At 32.2% G+C, this 17195-nt stretch overlaps 2 protein-coding genes across 2 annotated transcripts; both read right to left on the bottom strand.

The window, feature by feature from the left end:
* Positions 1-195: 195 nt before the first annotated feature.
* LOC110722068 (polygalacturonase At1g48100-like) lies at positions 196-4729 on the bottom strand. Its single transcript, XM_021901303.1, has 6 exons — positions 4183-4729; positions 3195-3362; positions 3048-3092; positions 2323-2530; positions 1646-1727; positions 196-968 (listed from the first exon to the last, which is right to left on the bottom strand). The coding sequence occupies exons 1-6, from the start codon at positions 4609-4611 to the stop codon at positions 467-469; spliced, it is 1434 nt and encodes a 477-aa protein (XP_021756995.1). The 5' UTR covers positions 4612-4729; the 3' UTR covers positions 196-466.
* A 7748-nt stretch (positions 4730-12477) lies between these two features.
* On the bottom strand, positions 12478-16930 carry LOC110722067 (solute carrier family 25 member 44-like). The gene is made up of 6 exons (XM_021901302.1): positions 16628-16930; positions 15177-15558; positions 14718-14914; positions 14458-14599; positions 14183-14342; positions 12478-12882 (listed from the first exon to the last, which is right to left on the bottom strand). Exons 1-6 carry the CDS (start codon positions 16708-16710, stop codon positions 12860-12862), a joined length of 987 nt encoding a protein of 328 aa, XP_021756994.1. The 5' UTR covers positions 16711-16930; the 3' UTR covers positions 12478-12859.
* Between the last annotated feature and the right edge of the window lie 265 nt (positions 16931-17195).

Genomic DNA, 17195 nt, shown 5'->3' with positions numbered 1-17195 from the left:
CAAATTCATGCAATTTTTAGCTAAAACTCCTAGACAATAATGCTCTATACATTTCTTTTAGCATGCACTTTGAAGAAGAAATTAGATAAGATAAAAGCAAAATAATTTAAAGTAAATACTTTGTAATAACCATAAAACCTCAATTCTTGGTATATTTAAGCAGTAACTTGATCATGGAATATAATGAGTGAAGGGTGAGATAAAATAAAAGTGCTTCAATCTATATAAACATATCAAATCAATCCATACAATAGACATAATCATGTCCCATAATTTCATCACACAACAAGGGAGAAAAATCCCAAATGGGATGAACTATTACTACATTGTATCCTAACAAATGAAAATCATCAAAGCCCCTCCAAAAAATAAATGCAAGGACTCTATGTTGTATACATATATAGATCCATTCACCTATCTAAAAAAAATGTAGCTTCAAATAAAAATCATAACCAAACACTAGAAATCAACACCCATCAACATGTTCTCCAAGCGAAAGCGGCATACCATCTTGTAAACACTCAATAGGAGGGATAGTTAAAGTCTCTTGAATCCCATAAGCATTCCAACAAAAGGGGTCATCCACAAGCTCCCCCTGAGCAGGCAAAAGTTCGACTTCCGACATGGTTATATTGGTGCAGGGCACTGCATCACTGCAGGCAAAGTGAATAGGTGCACTACGAACGTTGTTGTACGTGCCCTTGATGTTCTTGTAAGTCACTCCTGAGAGGTAAACATTCGAGGTTTCGTTCCTGCAGGCCTTTGTAAGGCAGTAGTATTGGTCTATTATGATGCTGTTAGTTGTGTTTTCCATCTGAATATCCTGAAATGATACGTCTGAAACTGTGCCTGATCCTCCTTGCCATGTCTTGATTCTCACTCCATTGTCCGAGTTCTTGATCAAGGCGCCTTTAACCGTTATGTTTGATACACACGAGCGTGTATTGTGTACTCCAAGACTTCCAATGCTAACAATTAGACAAGACGAGGACTGTTGGTTAGCTCAATTTCTTTGGGAAAGGAAGAAATGCACAAAAATTCTTAGGGCTTTGTTCATACCAAAAATTAAAAGATTAGAGAAAAAAATGGCTATATGTATTGTAGATATAAGCTACTTAAGTTCAATTAACACGCTATATATAAAAGGCAAATAGTTTCAAATAAGTTCGGGTATAAGTTTCTGCTAATGTGATTCACTTTCTGTATAATCAATCTGGTGAAACAAATTTTATTTTTAAGCTTATGAGCATCAAAATTGATCTCTAAGCTATTATTTTAAACTTAAATAAATTTAAAATTAATAATCTTATGAGCTTTAAAATTGATCTCTAACTCTAAGCTATTATTTTAAACTTAAATATACTACATCTTCTATATTCTATGGAAAATATTATATAATTTCAGGCTGAATTTCAATTGAATTCGGCTGTTTCACTGAACACCATGAATATTGTATACAATTGAACTTAGTAACATCCAATTACACTAATTCCAACCAAACATAAAAAGCCAAAGAAAAACACACCAAAAAAGTCCTTTTCTAGGAAGTTCTTTAGCATGAAGAAAAAGACAATTAAATTCATGTGTTAATATTAATATTGTATAATCGAAAGTAAGAGAGTTCACGTTAAATAACACTATTCACCTGATCCCGTGACTATGGTCGCACACCACCCCTTGTATATCCACATCTGAACAACCTGGTCCTATTGATATACAATCATCTCCTGTCATCATTTACATAATTAATCACATTACTTTTCGCATCAATCACTAATTAAAAGGAATATACTTACTAACAATGAATTAATCACAAGACTAAATTTTTTTTTTTTCTTGTGCCACTTGGAACTAGGGGTGCAATACAGGTGAGTGGAAAAGATCCTTAGCTCGATAATCTTTATAATTTTATAGGAAAAAGTTAAATTTCTTTGTTTGGTCCCGTTAAAAAAAAAATAAAATTTCTAATTCGACCCTGGTTGGAAGACAAATGAAATTCCATGTACCACTTGGAAGCAGGGGTGGAACCTAAGGGTGCGGGTTGGAAGTTGAAACCTTACTCTACTTATAATTTTATAAGCAAAAGTTAAAATTTGTTTGTTTGGTCTCTTAAAATAAAATTTTAGTCTCGACTCTGTTTGGAAGACAAATGTTGAACTTACTTTTCTAATAAAATTACAAATCATCAAAATATATACATATTTATTCAAGAAAAAAAAGTTGTCTTTGATCTTTGGTTAGTTTGACCTTGATCTAGGAATAATTATTTTACTAATAGTATTAGCAATAATACAAAAAGACTAAGTAAATAATTTGACTAACCATTAGCAATCATGGAGTTGTAAATGCCAACATTTCTAGTGTCTTGAACATGGATGCCATCAGTGTTGGGACTGCTTTGAGGAGAATTAATTTGGATTTTGTCTATTAACACTCCATCACATCCATCAAATTTTACATGAAATTGTGGACTGTTTTGAATTCTTAGGCCACTCACTCTTGTATTGTTGCTCAAGAAGAACCTAATCATCTGCATCAAAATTAAAATTTGTAAGTACAAAATTAAGAAATTAAAGCTCAAAATAACATATGTAATTATATTTGTGATATGCTCGTACAGATCACGGTTATAAATTGGAAACTCCTCTCAAAGGAGCAAACGAGTCAATCCTTTTGAATTTTTCAAGAGCATGTTGGTGATTAATAATCCACCGGATTAAATTTTAACTAACTTAATAATCCACGTGATTAAATCCCATTTACATCACCTACTTTGCGACTCAACTCCAAAATCAATTCACTATTGGTTACTCCCTTTCCTATGTACACTCCTTGCTCAAAGTATATTCCATTCACATGTGTTAAAACAAAATGCTCAATTTAAGGATCAAAATTTCATGAATAGCAAGATAACCTCATACAAAAAAGTGAATTCCCCCAATAAAATTCCAAAATTAAATGAAGAATCTTACAATTATAATTTTTAATATTTTTTTCTAGTAAAATTATGTTAATAAAAAATGTAAAAGTAAGAAATGGTAACTTACAGCAGGACTATCACATGGTCCAGGCAATGTTGATCCATGTGGACCCTGAAACATAGAAACAACAACACAAAATTGTTAAACCCAATTAAGATTGCATTAGCAATAAAAAATTAATAATACTAATTAGGTTAATTAAGAAATAATTACCTTGTGAGGTTTACAAGGTAGGTCCCACCATTTTTGACCATTACCCTCAATGGTTCCAGTGCCATTTAAGGTGAAGTCATTTAATCTATAGAACACTAACCATTGCCTTTTGCTGTCTGATTCCGGCCAGCAATCTGGTCCTTCTGGTGGCATTAATATACCATCAATCTGTACCATACAACACACGTTTCATCTCTTTATTACATCAAGCTCAACTTTCGAGTATTTATTACGGGGTATTCAGTTGAATTCAAAATTAACAATATTTCACGCCCTTAAATTAAATGGTGATACGTAAATATGTCAGTAAAAATGTAAATTTTCGAACTAGAGAATATTTTTTTCATCATCAAATAATAAATATAGTTGCTTGTGTAGTTGTGTATCACTTCCAACTCTCCCCACATACTTATTTTTGTAATTTAATAAATGCTTTAATTTCTTTTGGCAACATAGTAATTAATATTACCAATATGTAGCCATATTGTAGTATGAACAGAATTCGAATTGGCGCGAAGTATAGGATGAGCCAACTAATTAAATCTAGTGTACTATTTTCTACCTCTATCAAAATTTAAATTTGTGAGAACATAATAAGTTAGAAAACTTGTATATGCCTACTCATTTCTAATTTCTTATATGCTTAAAAATTCAAACTATGAACTAAAAAACTATAACTCAAATGTAAGTTTAAATTTAATCTTTTCCTTATAAATCTCAATTAATTGTTAATGTAATTATTATTTCTTAATCTAATTATAGCTCCACACACATCCCCTACCTTTATTTTTTAACCCTTTTTTTTTATTGTTAAATTAAATATAGTACGGAGTATAACTTAAATAATAACCCCATATATACAAGCATACAACTAAGGAGTTTATTAATTCACTTATTAATAATTTGAAAGTCAAAAAATAAGTTTTTAGAAGGTAATTAAATGTTTAGTGACAACACTATATGATAAGCATCAAAACATAGAGTTTACCTGCAACACAAGGCCGGGCTTACACGGGCCACTAAAAATAGAAGAAGTGATCATGAACTTCCCTCTAGTAGGAACAAGAACAACACTCGATTCGACGGCACACGCCGCCTTCCAAGCAGCCTGAAATGCATTAGTGTCATCACTCGAGCCATCTCCGACTGCCCCGAACGAGGTCACGTCGAATATGCACGGCCCTTCGGAGTCGGGGCTCGGGTACGGAGTAGAAGGAGCAACAGGAGGAGGAGAGGGTGAAATTTGATCATCACCACTTGGAACAGGAGCATAACTAGGAGAAGATGGTGCTAAAGATTTCCCACCTTTTTTCTTATGATAATGAGCTCTTCCTTCTACTAATAACACATTTGTAAAATGGTGGGTTAAAATTATCGATATTAATATGACAAAGGTATAATACGAACAATGCTCCATTTTAAAATAATGAGTGAAAAAAAAAAAAAGTTGTGTTTTGGTTAGTTTTGTTATTATGTGTTTGTGAAAAAGAAGTGAACTTCAAAGAGTATTTATATAGGGAAAAAGGTGTTATAAATAAGTAAGTGAAAAGGAATTTGACAACAAAGAAATTGTTATTTTTTATTTGGTTGTTGAGTAGTTATATAAACAATGGGAAGTAATTTATGGAAAATAAGTAAATAGAGTTAAATGTAAAGTGTTAAAAGAAATGAAGTATGGGACCATTTTCATGAAGTTGAGGCTGTGATGTATACTTGGAGTTTCAATGCCGAGTTGGAACACCAAAGAGTTGTGCTTGCACTCGAAAAGCGACGCGTGTCGGGTTTTGGTTGATCCAAGATCTTTATGAAGAGACTAAGTTTTGTATTTGCAAGGAAATAATGGTGTACACTTATTCATCTCACAAATTCACAATTCAAGCTTGTTGTTCAAATAAATGGGTTAGGTTTGGATTTGATTTATTTATTACTTTTTAATTTAATTAAAACACAATGTATTACAATAAATGAAATTGTGAAATTAGTTTAAATCTTAGTAGTTATGCTAATTTTAGTTTATACTCCGTATTAGTCAAAATTTGAATTTCTCTTGATATCTTTTGGCCATATCATATATATATACATGGTTTGTTTAAGTTAATGTATATACTAGTAGCTTCACCATTAGATCATATAGATGGTATAACGACGTGAATTGAATAAGACTTATTCTTGATTTGTAACGCGAAAATAAAACTATTACTTCATATTATATAGTGCATATTTTGTAAATCCTAACTCTTATTTTGTATATATTGATGGAGAAAGTTAGTGTATTATTGAATAGTGGGTCTCTCACATATACGTATATGTATATGATTTATGTCTTTTTTTACCATTATCTTTGTCCTCTTTCAATATAAGATCTTAAAGAATTTTAGATATTTTTTTTAGCCAATCATGTCTAACAAAATCTTGGATTATATACCAATTGTTAGAGTTCAATAAAAATCTGTCTCAATCTGCTGGCACTTTCACAAGAGTTATACTTGATAATTTCCTCTTTTAGTATAGGATTTTTATCTTTTAATAAAAAAAGGAATAATGAAATTCCTTCAATCAATAGGAAGAATAATTATAATTGATTTGTATTTGTATAATAATGTAGAAATTATTATACCAATACAATCCAAACTTATTGTAATTGGTGAAAGCTCTAATATCTAAATCTAACACCTCATATTCGGTTTGCTTCTTTGGTCCAAATACTACAAAATAGTTGCCACATATATATATTTAGAGGCAAAACTATTGTGTGATCAGGCAATGCTCCGATTTGTTACTTTGACGGTTGATATCTTATTGTATTTTTGGAGTTCCAAAAATATAAAATCCTTGTTGAAAATTAGCAAATAATAAAAAAGCTAATGAACAAAGTAAACACACAAAATAGATACAACTCAATACAAATTGTAGCAACATAACCTAAGAGAATGTAGATGTCACATTGTTGGGGATTTTAAATAAAACAAGAGTCACAAAGATAGCAAACATAATAAACCGGTAAAATCTTCCAGGCGTGAATGGAATCACTTTCCCAAAAGTATAATTCCGACCCTATACTACAACCGGGTTTCACGGAAATTTACTTAGGAGATACAACGAAAAACAATTGCAATCACAAGTAGGATGATTACAATTCAATGTAGATAAGCCTTTGGATTTATGATGATGATAATAAGTTGCAAAAAGGTTTCAAGAAAAATAAATGTCTCATTATTTTTCTCAAGTTCTCCCTCAACATATGTTCAAGAACATATATATATTAAAGCTAAAACAACCAACAGTTACCATTCGTACCCGTCAAGACCAAGCAAACCGACGAAATAAACTGCCAGTTTCAAGCTCCGTTGACGCGCGCCCGATCAGGCCACCACCGCCCGATCGGGCTAACTAGAACGCCAGAAATTTCGCTTCCCCTCGCGCCCGATCGGGCGGTGGTTGCCCGATCGGGCGGTAGCCCCTTTTTCCAGAAACTTATTTCCGTCAAATTAACATCCCTCACGCGCCCGTTCTAGCAGTGGTGGCCCGAACGGGCGACGGAGAGAACAATTTCCAGCCTACCCTCGCGCCCGGTCGGGCGAGCACCACCCTGACCGGGCGGCTGACCGGGCAAACAAATGGTGAAGCGACTTTGTCTTGTTGAATCAGAGAAATAAGTTTTCTCAATTATCAATTTTTAACCATGATTAATAGCTTTGTCAAAAAAAATATTCTTAACTAATTAAATTACAACACCATTGCCTAAGTAATTTAATTATTAACTTGAGATTTGTCTACAATTCTCAAAATAATTCAACACACATTTGCTTGGAGTTTGGTTCAAGTTTAATTTGCTCAAGTAGTTTACATATTTAGGCTAGCCCAATCTTCAATTTATGTAAGTTTTATAACATATAGAGTTGATTGACGTGTCACATAAATTGCAAGCTCAATTAATTTAAATACGAACAATTTTAATTCATATCAAAATCAAATTATCTAATTCCAAAACTACGTACAATCGAGTAATTTATGAGTAATAATATAATTCCATTTGCCACATCTATACGTACATTTAAACCAATAATATAATATGAAAACTAAGAAATACAAATTGGCTCCATAACCCAGTACCTAAAATGGTATTATACATGACGTGCCTACTGTCTAGTTTGTACTAAATAATAGGAAGAACTTCATATAGAATTATTTATTAAATGAGTCGGCCTCTATTTTTAGTGGCATTTTTTGGCATCATGTATTTGTTTCTATTAACTGAAATTTCTACCAAACCTTTGTTACATTTTTTTATTGTTATGTTTATCTCTTTCGTTCAATGTTTTTAGTGAAGTGTAAAAACAAGGTAGTAGTAGAAGTATTGTTTTTGTTGCAAATTTTGTGGCTCACAAACTATCTAAAATGTCCCACTTTCTACTTTTAATTTGATCTCTGTTATTTTTAAGTCCCCCCTTGTTTGTCGAAGCTTTGAAACTAGTTTATTGTACAATATGATGCAATTTCCATTTTTTAGCCTTTTCCGTCCTTTTAAGGTTCCTACTAGAGAGCTCAACACGTCGGTAACTAGCTCTATTGTATACTGCCAGTGCGAGCTTACATATCTCTCCCCATACTCTACTATTACAAAATAGGGTTTGGATGATAATGGGTCGAATACTCGAACTATTATTGTTATTGGATATATATGGTATATGAAAACTAATAATGAAGTAAGTCATTATTTTATATACTCGTATATTGGGTAATCAATTTTCGAATCGTATATTGTATCAAATACCAACATGTCGGATTAATCTGATATTAACAAATTGAGTACCATATTTTTGGATTTGATATCAAATTGAGTTATTTTCTCTTTAGTTTTTTGATTATTTATCTTAAGTCTACACTCAATATATACTTTTTCCACCAAATAAGACTTGACCTAATGGAAAAATATATAATAAAAAAAGTTCTATAAGAATTTGTTTTCTAGGAAAATAAATTTTACTAATTTTCATATGTGCGTGGTTGGCCACACGGCCCACACGGTGTGGCTAGCCATCATGGATTCATGGGGGTTACTTTGTTAGTGTTATAGAGATTACTTCGTCAGTGTTATGTTATAGAGGTTATTTGGTCAATGTTATAAGCTTTACTCGATTAGTGTTATAGAGTTATTGTATTCTTTTACAAGCTGCACACAAAACGCGCTACCTATCCCAATATTTTATACACACTCGGATGTATCGTGCATCCAACCAACCCGAAGTTAGTTTTTGCTTTTCATTTGATGAATAAATGAAAAACAATCATCAAAATAAGAATAAAATGCTCATGGGTAAACCATGCACCTGGATGTATTTAACAATCTCTCACTTAAAGGTTTTTAACCCGAGTTTAAAAATCAGAAAATTTTCGACTTGACATTTTTCCTATCTACTAAAAACAATATTGTATGTATTTATAAGTACAATTTAATTCAGGTGGAATAGAGGACAGGGTGCCCATAGTTTCTTTAAATGAATTAGTTGTTAGTGGTTTTTCTTTTCATATTATAAGCGACAATTCACAATTGTTTAGTTGGTACATGAATGATAAATTGATAATATTCCCTCGTTCTCCTAATAATTACTTCGTACTTGGTCTTTAATTTCAAAATATGATCCAATAATTAGAAGTATCATTAATGAACCAAAATAGATTGGGGTCAAATTCATTTGGCCTTTGTATAATTGTACGTCGCTTCATACAAAGCATTATGTACGGAATATTTAAAGGAATTTATGATATTATAAATAAATAAACTATAATTATAATATAGTATTTATTTATTTATCAAATTACTTTTACTTTGAAGTATTTATGATATTATAAATAAATAAACTATAATTATAATATAGTATTTATTTATTTATCAAATTACTTTTACTTTGAAGTATTTAGGGCTGCATATAAGCATTTAATATACTTCCTTTTTTAGTATTAAGTTGGGAATTTATCAACAATTTACGAGTAAATCGGTGTAATAAATGTTAATTTTAGGGCTGCATATATCTTTTTCCTATTTTATTTATTTATTGATCATATTATTTTTGTTTTTCATTTTTTTCCACTTGTATTACGTAGTAAAGAAGAGGGAAATAGTTGATTTAATTATTATTATTATTATTATTATTATTATTATTATTATTATTATTATTATTATCTCAAAAACAAAAGTCATACAACCTACCATAAATTAGTGGGAAGCCGAGATACAATCTGGGCCCCCTCCTCTAGCTATAGCAAAGCCTACCCTAGTGAATATATGAGCTGCAGCACGAGCCCCAATGTCTTGCGTCATTGAGAACCTTTGAATCCGCTTCAGCAACGCAACAGCCTCCTTCTCTAAATCCCCAAGCGAAGAAAAGGAGAAGAGAATGAAATCATATCCAATCGCCAGACAACGAGTTTCATACTTAACCCGCTCCCGATAAGCCGCATCAACCACAACCCGTCCCGGAACAAAGTCAGATATCCCTGTCTGTGTCAAAGGAGAAGACCCTGTGAAGTCGACACATACATCACGACCACGATCCCATGACTAAAGTAACACATCGGCAGGTCTATTATTATTATTATTATTATTATTATTATTATTATTATTATTATTATTATTATTATTATTATTATTATTATTATTATTATTATTATTATTTATTTATTTTTTTTGACAAAGTTGAAGTACTCGATTAAGACTTATTTTACTAAAACTTTTTATAACTTATTTTTAGCATAACCAAAACTATGTTGTATAAAGATTGTATAAAATTGTATGATACACAATTACATGTGAATTGATCAATAAGAGTCAAATACAAGTGTTTCTATTTCAATTATATGTTTGATAAACATTTCAATTCATTGTAATTAATTTCCTAACACATAAAGTTGTGATCAATTAGAATTGACGTACATCATTCTATGATCTTCTTCAACATATAAAATGTCATGTGATTTCAATAATGGATTGTTTTTTAGTGTAATAAAAGTGATACAGAAAAACTTGATAAGCATTGTTTGGACAATTTGATGATGGAAAGAAAGAAAGAATAAAAAGAGGACAGAAAGATAAATCTATAATCTATTTGTTGTGGTTCATGTCAAATAACAATTAGTCTAACCTAAAAATAAAAAATAAAAAATAAAAACACAAAATCTCGTGACTCTTTTTTGTTGGATTGCTTCTTGTGGTTGGAAGATAGAATATTATAGGCGTAGAATGAAGAGATGAGACAACAGAATTAAACGATTCACGGGCCAATTTGAAACTCTCCACGTCCACTACCAACCATGTAAAAAGAAAATATAATTTCATAAATAAATAATTAATAATATCATATATATGACTTGAAAATATATAAAAATTAATGATATATTTATTATTGTAATTTTACAAGATTATTTGCCTCTTTGAGCTGTAATTCTAAATTATAGAGTCATTTTTTTTTAATTTGATATGAGTTTACTATTATTTGATTGAATTTTTTTTTTCAATTAATCTCACTTATACTTGTTTTACATTGTTGTATTCTCACGTATACAACATTACAATCATTGTAGTTTATTTAGGAACGAAGGAGTGTCATACAACCAAACTTGCACTTAGTCATACCGAATAACAAATGACCTAAATCAATCCGAACTGAACTTGATTCAAACAATCTATTTGCCATATACTATTACTTTATGTCTATTACAAACTTCCTTTGTTCTTTTTTACTTGATTCGTTCTTACTTTTACACTATTTATCATTCTTCTTTTAACCGTCTTTTTGTGAATTAAATGAGGAAAAACAAATTCTAATGAGATCTTGATAGAATAATCTGAATAACTACTATCTATCACATTATAAAACTTTAGTAATTTCTTCTTAAAAAAAATTAATCTTATTAATATTTAAAATTTATATTAATAAGTTCGAAAAATAAAACAGATCAAATAAAAGAACGGAGAAAGTATTCTTTACCAGCGGAAATCATAAATCCATATCAGGGAACTAAAAGTATGTGACATGTGCCCTGGTAAAGCTGTATTGGTATCTACCAACTACCAATGAGGCAGTAATATGCGTGACCTATCAAATTATTTTATGATGAAAAGTTTATCAAAATCAATGTAATTGTAAAGTTATAAGTTTGTATGTTGCATACGGCTGTAGTTATGTTCATGGATCATTAGATCTACTGTTGGAAGATTGGAAATTATAAACTAACAATTTATTTAGTCTTCAAAATCTGTTTCTTTGTATAGATCCTCTTTCAATTACAACAAAACAAATTATCCTTCTTCACCACACTGCCAAATAGGTACAGAAAATGTGAACAATGTTGTAATAAATAATACTTTGTAGGCTATACCCTTTGAGACCTTAGAACTTGTATACCATAATGAAAATGTTTATACTAAAATACTTATACACATATATGATTAATGCCACAATTTCTGCCAAGGGGCACCTATTGCATGCATAGATCAATGAGCAATTAAGGATCAAAACTCGTCTAGAATGTGTAACAAATTAAAGAGATCTCCTGAGCAATATATCCATGAACATATTTTTGTGCGTAAAGAGAGACACTGATGCAGAACAAATTCGATATTTAAATAGCACACTAAAAATTTTAACCAACTAATCTAGCTGGCATGCATCCACATGTTCATGAACAAATTAAAGTGATGGTTTATATTGTTGTGTTTGTTATCATGTTGAATTATTGGATTCATTATTTAATAAGTAAAAGAGGTATTTTCACCGAGAAGTTTATTAAATTAGATAAATCACAAGACCGGGCTCATATTATTACTACACTTGAACTTTATAAGAAGGCCCATTCTAGGAGAGGTGATTCCGTCCTATAATAATAAGTTTAGTGAGATTCGAACATTGGCATCACGCTTAGAAATTAGAGAGCTAGCTAATTTCTCTAGCCTCTTATCTCAAGACCGAGCTCATATTAAATGTATCATACCCATAGTGGTAGCCACGTAAAAGATAAACTTAAATATAGCATATTTATTTGCACTAATATAGCTAGTATCTTTACATTCTTATAGCAATGAAAGCCTAAGTTATTCCTCTTAAAGATGGCATAATTCGACGCAGCACGAGAGTTGTTAGTGTAGCCTATGCAATCAGCACCTGAGTAGACATATTGTAAAGGCATCCTTGGAAGAACAAAATTGAATAGACTCCGTGATCCAAAAAGTATTTTGCAAGTATAAATGAAGTGTGGCTAGCATGTATAAACTAAGATACAAAGTATCTGCAAGTAATACTAAACTACAAAATAGAGTTACAGCAATCCTATAGCGCGCATTCAATGTGAAAGACTAAATGATCTTGGCTTACATTGATAAAACCAGAATTAGTTCTAGGTGAAAGAACTACAAAATTTTATGGAAATGGAAACTGAAGTGTTTTTCTTATGACAGTGATCCAGTCTAAGGAGGGTCGAATATCAAAATGGCTAAGTATACCTTTGCAAGTGCTAATTCGAGCATCTGAAAAAAGATATATTCTACTTTGTATGTATACATCTTCAGTAACAAAATCATTTGAAGATAAGATAGAGAATTCATGAAGAGTGGTGAGCCAGGCAGACAAAATCTCCTAGTGGCGCGACAACTTTTCTTCCTTCTTTCATCACTGCTTCACAGATAATCTCTCTGTTGAGAAGGAAAATAGTGTTAAAATTAACAATGGTAAAAGAGGTAAACTTGAGAGATGAAAGGAGCTTGTTAAGTACTGGCCTGGTAGTATACTAAATGATGATTACCTGTATAATCGACATATATACAGAGCTAACAGATCACAGCTATGGAGTATATGCATGTATATGCCAGGTTACTATTAAAAGACATACTTAAGTCAAGATTTCCTATGTTACCATACTCAAGTATCCGTAATACAAAGTCTGATGATCATTCAAATTATTGAAACAGGTCGTCATTCTTATTTTGCCCTTGCAGACAAACTATCCACACAAAAGCCTTGATTATTTTTTAGGACCTTTATTTTCCAAATCATACAGGACAGTGGAAACACGGTGATATATGATGCAACGACAGGATCAGATACATTCTTTTTAACCCAAACAGCACTTAGAAATATGGAACTATTAAAGCTGGCTGTCAGGAAAGAGTTTTGATCTGTGTCCAATTGTTCATGATTTCCTTAAAACAAACAAGATAATATTTTGATGGAGATGAAAAAATGCAGATTAGGAAGCATGGATCAATAATGAAAAGTCCAATCTTGATAGCATTTCTTGTTTTTTTAGCTTTAGGCCTTTAGGGTAATTAGAAGTGCTGTGAGGGCAGGGTTCCGAATATAACAGTCAAGTTTGGATCATATTATCAAGTTATGAAAGTGGTCAAGACTTAAGAGTTCCTTGAGAAAGTATGCATATGCTACTTTCATTGGAATACATAGTGAGCTAATGAGCTATACTGATACAATTCACCAAAAGCTGTTTCCTTTAGAAGTTAAGTCATACGAAGTATATATATTCCTAAGATTATGATGCAATACAGTTCATGTGCTTACTTCATCTAAGTTTGTCTCTGTACTCACCTTATACATGAAGGTGCAAAGACTATTAAACCGCGCCTGATATCATAATTTTTACTACTTACATACTAGTGATGCAATACAGTTCATGTGCTTACTTTATCTAAGTTTGTCTCTGTACTCACCTTATACATGAAGGTGCAAAGACTATTAAAACGCGCCTGATATCATAATTTTTATTACTTACATAATGATAAGCATGCAGGTATTTGTTAAACAATTAACGGTGCAGGTTTCCTAACTTAGCAGAAAATGTTAAAATTAAACATGCAGGAGTAGTTGTTTGGCCCTCACCAGATACATGCAGAGCAGGTTCTGTGTACGGCAAAATCAAATTGCACAATCCAAAATGTAAAAATCACAATGGAAATATTAAAGATGAAGAAACAGACTTACTTATCAGCTCATAAGTAACAATCATTGTGGTTCCATAAAGTGACATATTTAAGAATCGCGGTCCAAAACCTCTATAAAATCCCCACCATCCATCTTCCTTAAGAAGTGCCTTAGTTGTTTTGATTACTGAAGGTCTTCCATCGCCATAATTGTCCATGACCTAATCACACAACTTAAATGTTAAAAAAAACACTAAGACAAAAAATTAACTGCAGCAGATTAGCTTAGCTCCATCCTCAAACATGAATTATTTTTTATGCTTCAAAGATGATCACCTGAAGCCGTGTCTTGACAGTGTCTATAGGAGTAGTAATCACCGAGGAGGCAGCACCAGCAAACATTCCTGCACTGGCTTGAACAGTTACCATCTCAACAGAAGATGGCTTCTTCTCTACTTTATCCCTATATCCCAAGCTCCTAAAATGGTTAGAAAGACATTAAGATCAGTAGATGTCTATCATATTCTCGTGTGTAGGATCTAATTTGCAACAGTTGGGGAATAAATTAACAAACCCAGGTAATAATGCAACTCTACCTCCAAATCATATGTTGGGCTGCACCATATGTGCCCCACCAAAGTGCTGATGCAGGGGATTGAGTTAAAGCTGTCAATCCAAACCCTCTGTAGATTCCACGGATCCCTTCTGACCTCATCACTTTACGTATAACATCAAATGGTCCATTGCAAGGCATGGTTCCTGGAAGCTCTTGAACCATTAATCTTTGGCACACCTGTACACACATTTAAAAAAAAAACAAAGTTGAAAGTAATGCGTATTGAAGGTTAAATTGTATAGAAATCCAAAGAACCTATGATACTACAGAAAGATTCCTGTAAAACATAAGTTAGTCAAAAGCTTAAGCTGATGGTTGAGGTCTAAGAATACGCTCTGTGCTCTATCAATTTTCACCCTTCAAAATTCTATGCATAATATAGAGGAGTAGGAGTCAAACAAAAGGTTTTATCCAGAAAGGGTAAAACTATTTTACCTACCACATCCAGTGGAACAAAGTATACACAGGAAACTAAGTTCGATAACATGCCTGCAACCCCGTTAGCAATGCCAAGACGAGTTGCCTCTGGCATATTGGATCCCTCTAAATACTTGAGTGACATATCTTTAGACATTTCAAGAGAACTCAAGACCAGAACCCTCCCCGGTATTGATCCTATGGCCGAAGTGCCAAAACCTCTGAAAACACCAGGAATGCCTTCAGTCTTGAGTATCTGTGCAAACACTGATACTCCTCGCATCTGAGAAAGGCCTGAACCAGCCACTTGCATTCGAGTCTTGACAACTGTAGTAGGATGTAGCAAGCCACACTGAACGGTAAACAGAATAGCACCTATAACATGAAATCTTGTCTTGTCCAACCTGTTTCAGATACATATATATTGTCATGTCTTCAGCATTTTCATACACAATTCTAGACCTTAAGTATCAGCTATGCCAGAACACTGAATCTAGTGTATAGAGATTATAGTGGCATGTCCACTATAGTTATGCTAATGGTGACATTAGAATGTCACATTTTATATTTGCTATTCGAAACAGAAATGTACTTACAATAACAATGTCACAGCTCAAGCTCATTCCAAGGTAATAGACTACAAATTTGCACTACACCAACAATTACTCAATCCCTTTTTTCATCCCATTTTTATAGGCATTAGAATGAACAAAGGGTCGGAGAAGATAGTATGTGGTTTGCATCTTGTTTTACTCCCTCGAGACAGAGGTTTGAATTCTGCCATCCTCCATACAATACAAGAGCGGTTCCCCTTCCTTTTTTTCCCCTGCCAGGGGACTTATAATAACAACATGAGATAGCTCACAAATTACTCACTTACTCGAGCTTGACTCAATCAATCAAAATTCAAACTCAATCACAAGTTCACAACTACTAACTCGACTAGAAAAGCTCGTGAGACACTACATTTCTTTTATATAAAGTATATGTTAAGTTCAATATTTTATATACTACCACAGTTTCTAAATATGTGCAATAAATGAACATCTTATGTCTCATAAATAATACTCCAAAACAAAGGTTTCGATATCATGTCGAGCTCACAAGTTTAAAAGTCAAGCAGCTCAAGCTTCCATTATTTTCAATCCCATCCCCAACTTCCTCATGCAGTCTAAGCAATTCAATAGCATTGAAAACAACAACAACAACAACAAAGACTTAGTCCCAAAATGATTTGGGGCCAGCTAACATGAACTGTCACAAGCAAAAGCATTAAAAATATCATAATACTCCATATTTTACATGATCTATTATATTAATTGTACATTACATATTCATAAATTCCTGCTCTTATATCACCTCTATCATATTAAATCATACAAGCTAATAATTAACCTATGCAAACAACAATTATGCTAGTATCTAATTACTACTTTAAGTAGTAAAACAACAAAAGGGTAAAGAAAAGGAAACCTGTCCCAGTGAATATTGGTATCAGCAAGAGCTTCAGCCAACTGAGGTGGTGTACCTGCCTCGGCCGCCTCGAATGCCGCCATAAATAGATTAGCCGGACAACAAATACAAATACTTATTTGATCACTACTTAATTACTACAAAATGTCACTTATTATAAGTGCTTTAATTTTCTGGTGCAAAGTAATCTAACATCAAGTATTGAGGACAAGAAATTTGATGTGAATGTAGAGGTATTTTCAAGTAATAAATTCATCTTGCTTGTTACTACAAATTTCTGGGAGACTTGAGAAGTTTCTATATTATGTGAATAGTGTCTACCAATAAAAGAATATTGAAGAGTGCTCTAGTGAATAAATGATATTATATGCAAAGGAAGGAAAAGGCAATTGTTGTATTATTGGTGCAAATAAATTAGGGTCAGTTTGAGAAGCTTATGCTAACTAATCTTTGCCGCATTTTTTTAAACCAATGTCCGTTGAACTTATTTTTGCTGAATTTAAATTATTATTGCTGAACTGAAATTATTTTTACTGATATTTTATTAGAATATTTGTTCAAAAGGACC

Source organism: Chenopodium quinoa, unplaced genomic scaffold, assembly GCF_001683475.1.
Source record: "Chenopodium quinoa cultivar QQ74 unplaced genomic scaffold, ASM168347v1, whole genome shotgun sequence".
Lineage (NCBI taxonomy): Eukaryota > Viridiplantae > Streptophyta > Magnoliopsida > Caryophyllales > Amaranthaceae > Chenopodium > Chenopodium quinoa.
Note: the sequence above shows the minus strand (reverse complement) of the source record. Positions and strands in the feature narration are given on the sequence as shown.